Raw genomic sequence first — 8,575 nt, forward strand, 5'->3', positions numbered from 1 at the left:
CTTCTTTGCGCTTTGTATTGCATGTTTCGCGGATACATACTCATTTAAGACGTCATTGGGTTGCGAAGTCTAAGTCCAAGCGCATTTGAGACTGTAAATTGGTCACGATTTATACCACATCTATGATACCATGTTAGACAGATTTCAAACAAAAATCTAAAAATTCGTAGTATTTTGTGTAGAAGGCATTCTTGGTACACTGATTGATCCTATTATTGTCTAGGATTTCTTTTATAGCCTGTGTCAATGCAACGTCCTAGGTCCTTATCAGCTACTATCCAGATTTATGCCGGCTAAATCGACGTCAACATGCAGCCGGCAGGCCAAGCAAAAGGCCTCAACAGGTACACTCCGGTTTTGCATTGATTACGAGCCATTGTTATTGCATTTGAACCTGCTTTTGTCCCGCCATCTGCGTAGCCGCTTTTAAATGAAATAGCCATGGCGGACTCCCTTCGGAATTTGTGTGCTAGCTCCTGCGCCTGCGCTAGACACAGCAGATCACACATCCAACTCTCCTGACATTTTCACTTCGCGTCGTCTCTCAAGTGCTCATTACGCCGTTTGCTGTTCGTAATGGCGATTCACCCTTTGAGCATGTAGACATTGTTTGCGTATCACCAAAAATTAGTCTTCTGATTACACGACTGTCTTTCTCTTCTATTGACAACCAGAAGATCAGCACACTCGCTTTAGCATGGTCTCTCTTTCACGAACAAATATGAATTCCTTCTTCATCTTCACCTTGGTTGGATGTGCCTTTGGCGCGTTGGAAGTTGATTTGAGCTCGACAGGTATGTTTACGCATACGGCTGCGATTGTACTGCGAATGCTGTACAACTGACGATACATTTCCGCACAGCCTCCATCAAAGCAGCTGCGAAACTGAAGGCGTACGATGTCATGAGTTTTTATAAGGGCAACCAGTCAGGCCAGATACCCGGGATTCTACCAGGCCCACCACCAATCGGGGACTACTACTGGTGGCAAGGAGGTGCGCTTTGGGGGACGATGATCGATTATTGGAGGTTCACAGGGGACGCAACATATAATCAGGTCGTTCAGGATGCACTCCTATTCCAGACAGGCCCGCAAAATAACTATATGCCACCGAACTGGACTGCTTCGCTCGGGAACGATGATCAAGCATTCTGGGGCATGACAGCCATGCTGGCCGCCGAGACCAATTTCGAAAATCCACCCACCTCTTCACCCCAGTGGCTCGCCTTAGCCCAAGCAGTGTTTAACACTCAAGCCTCGCCCACCAGACATGATGATACCTGTGGCGGAGGACTTCGTTGGCAGATACCAGCATGTATGCGCAACTATTCTCGGAGTCTACACACTCCCGCTAATTTGCAATCTAGTGAACGTAGGTTACGACTATAAGAATAGCATTGCGAATGGCTGCTTCTTCAATATCGGCGCTCGATTAGCTAGATACACAGATAACGAAACCTATGCTAAGTGGGCTGAAGAAACCTGGGATTGGATGCAAGGAGTCGGTTTCATTGACAATGAGTACAATGTTTATGATGGAGGCCACGTCGGATATAATTGCACCGACATCAACAAGCAGCAATTCTCGTACAATGTAGCAATCCTGCTACAGGGCGCAGCGTTCATGTATAATTACGTAAGTCAACCATATTCATTTCACGACACTGAAAATCTGACAGCATTTTCACAGACGAACGGAGCCTCAACATGGGAGACTAGGGTTAATGGGCTCTTGACGAACCTCCTGAAAGTCTTCTTTCCGAAAGGGGTGGCCTATGAGCTCTCGTGTGAGAGCTCAGATGTGCCAGGGACTACATGCACAACCGATATGAAGAGCTTCAAGGGCTATGTTCATAGATGGTTGGCTACAACTAGTCAGGTGGCACCGTTCACCAAGAGCAAGATTGCCGATGCAGTCAGGACTTCGACTCAAGCGGCGGTCAACCAATGTACCGGAGGTGACACAGGGCGTACATGTGGCTTTAGATGGGCTTCAGGGTCATATGACGGCACTAAAGGGGCGGGTCAGGAGATGAATGTATTAGGCGCGTTGATCTCACTCTTGATCGAAGAAGCTCCTGGTCCTTTTACCGCTGAAAATGGAGGGACTAGCCGTGGTGATCCCAATGCAGGTGGAGATGCCAATGGCTTGACAACCTATAAGCCAATAACCACTGCTGATAAAGCAGGTGCGGGAATCTTGACCGCACTGGTCTTAGCAATGCTGATGGGCACATTCTACTGGATGGGTTCAGGATTGTCGGAGTATATTAATTGAGCGTTTTCGGCGCGGGCAGGCGAATACGGGTAAACAAGGAATACGGCTATGAGGTTTTAACTTATGACTACAAAGACGCGTAAAATATGCCAACAGATGTATGTTCAATCGCTTTTCTCCACGAACCTTGAGAGAACCGTGCTTCCGTAATCAGCCAACCATGGTACAATCGCATTCAAGTCCACTTTGAGTATCAATATGGAATGAGACCGGCAATCTTCTCAAACCATATTCTTTTATAATATATTTTCTAGTACATCGTTTTAAGTGTTGAATCATCACACTTGCATAACCTTTCCTTACGAGCACTTTCATACAGCAACGGAATCGGAATTGTTACTCTATTCCAATGACTCAATGGTGAAGCGGGATATGTGTGTTGCAAGTGAGCCTTGTACGCCTTCACATGCGGGACTACTAAGGCAAGGGATCATACTATTACGGTGATTGCTTGGCTATGCTCATCCCAATGACTCAGACCTCATAAGATAGGATGGTCTGAGTCTTTCAAACTCCACGATGGCGGATGTAATCTTCATCGGGCTCGATATCGATACCTTCCAAGGCTATGAACTTCCAGTTGAAGGGCAACAATTCCACCTTGGTATATCCACACTTGATACTCGGTCTCTTGATGGATTCATCCAAGCCCCGCCAGGCTCGCAGAGTATAAAGAATCTCATAAGTTCGCGGCAATTTATCGTAGGAAACTCTGGCTATTGCCGAAGAGCATCCAAAAAATTCTTATTTGGGGAAACTGATCAGATACTAATATCCGACCTCAAATCAATAATCGAGGCATGCATCGCAAATCGAAACATCATCCTTGTCATGCATGGAGCAGACTCAGACCTCAAAGTCCTTCGAAATCTGGAAATCCATGACGATCCGCTACGTATTATTGACACGCAAAAGGCTGCCCAATATCCTCTTCAGCTTTACTATCGATATAGCCTCGAAAAGTTACTAGAAGCGCTTGAGATACCTTATGCAGCTTTACATGCAGCTGGAAACGATGCCCATTTTTCACTCAGAACCGTGCTCATGATCGCGGTTAAAGACGCAGAGCGCCAACCTAATATTCCTTCGCATTCTCATCTCATCTTGAATGCATTGAATGCAATTTCTCATGCTCCCTGGCCGCTAACGACTGGCAAAATCCGAGCCCTCATTCATGAAGTTCAAAGGCTAGCAAAATTGGAATCGAAGGCAAGGCGCGAGGCCAAAAGTGCAGCGAGCAGTGAGCGGAAGGAAACTAGAACGTGGAGAATTATCTCATCCTATGACCCCTTGATAATCACTATTTTCACGATAAGGTCCATCCGCTAAGAGTGTTTGGAGCAGTATTCAAGCCTCAAGCATAAAGAGACATTTACCTTTAACTTCACAAATTTGAGGTATGAAGTAGAAATCAAACAGACGGACTTCCGAGATATGCTAAATTAGAGGAGTATGATGTATAGGCATATCCCCGTATCTCGACATTCAAAGGGAGAAAGCGGAACATCCCATGTCAAGCAGTCAGGGTTGGCTATTTTGGCGAGGGTTGATTCCCTCGATCCTTCGGGCGATTGTGTGGATGTGTCGGTGGTGTCACCCCAGCTCGCGGGGCGAATTGCGGCGCAGGATTTCTGGATATTTCATCACTAAAATGAAGTGCCAAGTTCACTTAACAATCCTGATCTGTGTTGATCTTTAAAAGTTCTCAAGTGCTACGACCAAGCCTACAAATCGCAACGACCAATTAATTTCTGTAGCAAAGAGCGATAGCGGTCTGAGGAATGTGTCTCACATCTTTCAAGCCGCGAAACGTCCTTTGACATCCTATAGCAAGGGGAAATGAGAAGGCATTTGCAGTGGTCACAGGAGTGACCTTGTTGAAGAAAACTTCTACTATACCGAGAGAGCTGTGACTGAGAATCCATCAGCTGTATACTGCCACTTACGGTAAAATACCTACACGTTCATTATTACAAGGGGAGGGAGGTTCATTACTGACTCAGTAGAGGCAATCTCATAGGTCAAAAATTATCAATAGAATATTATCCAAGATTCAACACTAAAAATACAGAGAACCCTCTAGAAAGATCAAGACGATAGGTGAACCAAGCTAAACACCCCAAACTCCAAGTATATCTCTTCGTATAACTCTCCCATTTTTTTCGACATCTTGTTGTAGTATCTTCACTCGTCGGACTAGGATTCCCACGGCTAGCGGCCCTAGAATTGTGCAAAGCACAATCGCCCAAGTGACAATGAGAAATATATCCGAGGTCTCGTTCATGTCAGATTTCGAAGAGAAAAAGATCTTGTTGCTCTCAGCGATGGAGGATATCAGAAAGCCAATCTCGCCACGGGCTGTCATCGCGCAGCCGATGATAGAAGCCGGGTACAGCGACAGTGGCTTCGCGCCCGCGGGCGCTGTATGCTGGGCTGAGCTCGCTGGTGTGTCTCCGCTGACCAATGGGGTTTCGGACTCGGCTGTTGGAGGAATAGGTGTGCTTGACGGTTGAGTAGCAGGAGCGCCCTCGGTGGGAGGAACGGGGGGCGTTGACTTGTTGGATTTGCGACCCCAGAAATGTGCCATCCTTGAGCTGAAGGCTTTCGGTAGACGAGCTACAAGCTTCGTGGGAGCACCGATTTTGACTGAGAACCGCAGGAACCAGGCTCCGCAGAGCAATTTGCCAAACATCATCAACGTCGTATATACAATGCCGCGCCAGACAATGTGGGCGGAGAACATCTTGGTGATAGGGATTGAGAATCCAATAGAAGCCTAGATAAAGTTAGCAGTGCTTCACGCGTAAAGAGTCGGGAGTAGTCAGAACGAACAAAGAAGAAGGGTTTTAGAATTCGATTGACTGGCTCGCAGTAGAATTTGTCGTAGACTCCAAGCCCACTTAGACCGTCTTCGTTTGGGTCACGATCCGTTGCCGCAATGGGGATTTGATTTCTCCCGTCAGGCTTCACCTCTTGGTTAATATACTCCCGGGTTGTTTCTTGTGTCGCTGTGAATGGAACAGCACCGTCGAGTTTGACGTGCGGTACTTCTGAATCCCACCAACTAATACCTGCACCAGCAATGTAAGCTGCAAACAAATTTGATGTGCCTGCATATGTTGATCCAGTGACGAGGCCAAGGAGGATGAGCGTATGTATCACGAATGCTGTTTGGCTTCTGCCCATGAGCCTCTGGAGATATCCAGCAGGGCGTTTCAGTCGCTTGGCGTTCAGCCAAAGGGTGATAGGTTTGGCCAGAAAAATGCACACAGGTGGTGTGAGAGCTGCGAATCCAAGGGACACCAGAATCGGTCTGGCGATCGTAAGAGCATCTATAGATGTGTCTGAACCGCTCAGATTTGAGATGACCTGGACCATGACCAGACCCACAACATCGTCTAACATTGCAGCGGTGGTGAGGACAATACCGAGTCTTGATTTTGTGAGGTTACTAGTCCCGAGAACAGTGAATGTCGTTCCAAGACTGGTGGAGCATAAAGCAGCGCCCGCAGCAAAGGATTGAAACGGTGTCGCCTCGGTAAGTTGTTGGAGAAGGAAGGAGAGTGCGATTGGCAGTGCAATTCCAGTGATGGCAACGGCCACTGACAAGAGTAGATTTGCCTTCAAGGATTTAAAAGAGCACGAAAGACCGCCTGCACCCGTTAGCAGCAGACACGAAGGTAGAGCAGGTATGTCACAGACCTTCATATACTATCAGCAGGAGGCCGAGATATCCCAGCTGAACAATGAGTCTTTCGGCATCTTGGCCAAGTAATTGTCCACCTGGGCTTCCCCATGCTACGCCCAAGAAGACTTGACCAAGCAAACCGCAGTATACAATGTTGTCGAGGACATAATTGACGACGTTGAGAGCCAGGAGAAAGGAGGACTGGGTCAATATCGTGACAATTCCAGGCTCATGATACGGAAGGGACGCCGCCTCCATCTTCAGAGCTGGTTCATGCGGGTGACGAGCCAGATGAGCGTATGGGTGGTAATCAAGATGCTCTGAGATGAATATCCTCAAATGGCGCCACAAGCAACGATGTCATGGCAAAGAATGAAATTAAACAAGCGCCTTATAATAACAAGATATGGTTGGCTAGCAATCCACTAAGAGATAGTTTTTTGTGGGCCACGCTTAAGCTCATTCCAGGCTCCTTCGTCTCAAAGCTCAAGACCTGCCCGTAGAACTCGGTTTTGTACAAGTCAACTCCTCAAAGACACACTAGCTAATGCGACAATCTCTTCTCAAAATCATGTTTGTGACTTGCCACTAGCCGACTCTCTATTTGTGTCTAATGTGACCCTGTTCTAGCGTAGCGGAACTCCGAGTTGGTTGCTACACTATCAACTGAACAGCATTTTCGGAGATACTGACTAATGTATTAGGCATATCATTGAACTTGATTAGCGAAAAAGCTGTTCAAAAATCTCCAAGGTCCGAATTGATGAATCAGCTTAGTCTAGGTATAACTCCGAAATATGGCGCCCTATTGCCAACAACTGGCGATGCAGACGAAGACCAAAGTAGACCCCCCAATTACAATCTTCTCATGTAGATGTATTGCGTAACTACGGCCAGGATAGATGATTCGAAGGTTTGTCCGCGTAACTTTTGATATTCAGAGCGAGACTGCACGAATTTGAAGATCAAAAGTAGTACATAATACGAGGACTAGTTGGTTATTGGTCAAACAAATGGATTGTTCTGTATGGGTCAGACTCGGAGGTTAGCCTTCAGTCGAAGGAAGAAATGGTGAGTGTATTGGAATAGCTGAAGTTACGAGTGCCGGAAAAAGGCATGTAACTTGATCCTACACCATCATATGTCGGCGTTTAGAGTGATTGTAATTGATCAGGTCAATGACCGAAATTACCGCCTGGTCAATCCGCTTCACACACCGACCACGACCCAACATTGTCCTCGGCTAGTATTTAAAGGAGATATCATCAGTTAGAGCAGATAGGTTTTCGTCGACTTCCCATTATCCTCTAGTAGAACTTGTTTAGTACCACTTAGAAGCTCCTCCAAGCTACACTATAGCAATGACAAGCAAGGTTGCCCAATTACTCTTTGGACCTGCACAACCGGGGCCAAGCCCCCTAGCGAATTATCGCCTGCTTTCTCCTCATGCCGCGGTACGGGTCTCCCCTCTACAGTTCGGAACTATGTCCCTAGGCGAGGAATGGGCTGAAGGACTCGGAGCCGTCGGCAAAGAACAATCATTCAAGCTCCTGGATACTTATTTCGATGCTGGAGGCAACTTTTTCGACACGGCAAGTGGCTACCAGAATGAAGAAAGCGAGAAAATTTTAGGAGAGTGGATGGAGAGCCGAGGTGTCAGAGACAGATGTGTTGTCTCAACAAAGTATGCACAAAATTACAGACTGCATGATATTGGTAATGACTACCACTTCCACTTGAGTGCCATGGTCCTCCAAGAATAATCAGAAAATGACTAACATCTTCATATTTCTACAGGCAAGATCAAGTCGATCAACTTCAACGGGAATTCCAAGCTCACGATGAACCTCAGTATTCGAGACTCCTTGAAGAAACTCAGAATAGAGTGGATCGATGTGTTTTTTGTCCATGGGTGGGATTATAGTGCCACAATTGAGGAGGTCATGGATGCTCTGGATATTCTTGTCAAGCAGGGGAAAGTGATGTATCTGGGCATTTCTAACACTCCGGCTTGGGTTGTCACCGCTGCCAACACGTATGCGAAGTTGACCGGGAAAACACCGTTCTCGGTATATCAGGGACCTTGGAGCGTGCTCAACCGGACACTGGAGAAGGACGTCATTCCAATGTGTCGGCAGTTTGGCCTTGCGATCAATGCCTACGCCGTTTTGGCTTCCGGGAAACTGCGAAGCCAGAAGGACATTGAGGCTCGCAAGGCGTCCGGAGAGCGAGTGTTTCGGCATGGCGTCTCAGAGCAGACAGAAGCAGAAAGAAAGTCCAGCGCCGCCCTTGAGAAGGTTGGTGAAGAACTTGGGGGCAAGTCAATCACTGCTGTGGCCCTGGCCTACGTCTTGGCCAAGGCACCCTACACTTTTCCTGTTGTTGGTGTTCGCGAGGTAGAGCAATTGCAGGACAATATAGCCGCCCTTGATATCAAGTTGTCTGATGAGCAAATATTGTATTTGGAGAGTGTCCAGCCTTTTGAGATGGCATGGCCTGCAAGTTGGTTGGGCGGAGACCCAAGTGTATCTGGCAAAGATTTGCTGTCGGCCGTTTCTTCAGGCAGAGTTGACTATGTTAGAGCTCCGAGGCCAGTGGGATACAACTAA

The 8,575-nt window shown here is 47.2% G+C and overlaps 1 protein-coding gene across 1 annotated transcript; it reads left to right on the top strand.

Moving 5' to 3' along the window:
* Positions 1-7,450: 7,450 nt before the first annotated feature.
* UCRPA7_8756 (putative aryl-alcohol dehydrogenase protein) lies at positions 7,451-8,575 on the top strand (the record flags this gene model as incomplete). Its single annotated transcript, XM_007921266.1, has 2 exons — positions 7,451-7,682; positions 7,764-8,575. The coding sequence occupies 2 exons, from the start codon at positions 7,451-7,453 to the stop codon at positions 8,573-8,575; spliced, it is 1,044 nt and encodes a 347-aa protein (XP_007919457.1).

Source organism: Phaeoacremonium minimum (assembly GCF_000392275.1).
Source record: "Phaeoacremonium minimum UCRPA7 unplaced genomic scaffold PA7_03_scaffold_607, whole genome shotgun sequence".
Taxonomy (NCBI): domain Eukaryota; kingdom Fungi; phylum Ascomycota; class Sordariomycetes; order Togniniales; family Togniniaceae; genus Phaeoacremonium; species Phaeoacremonium minimum.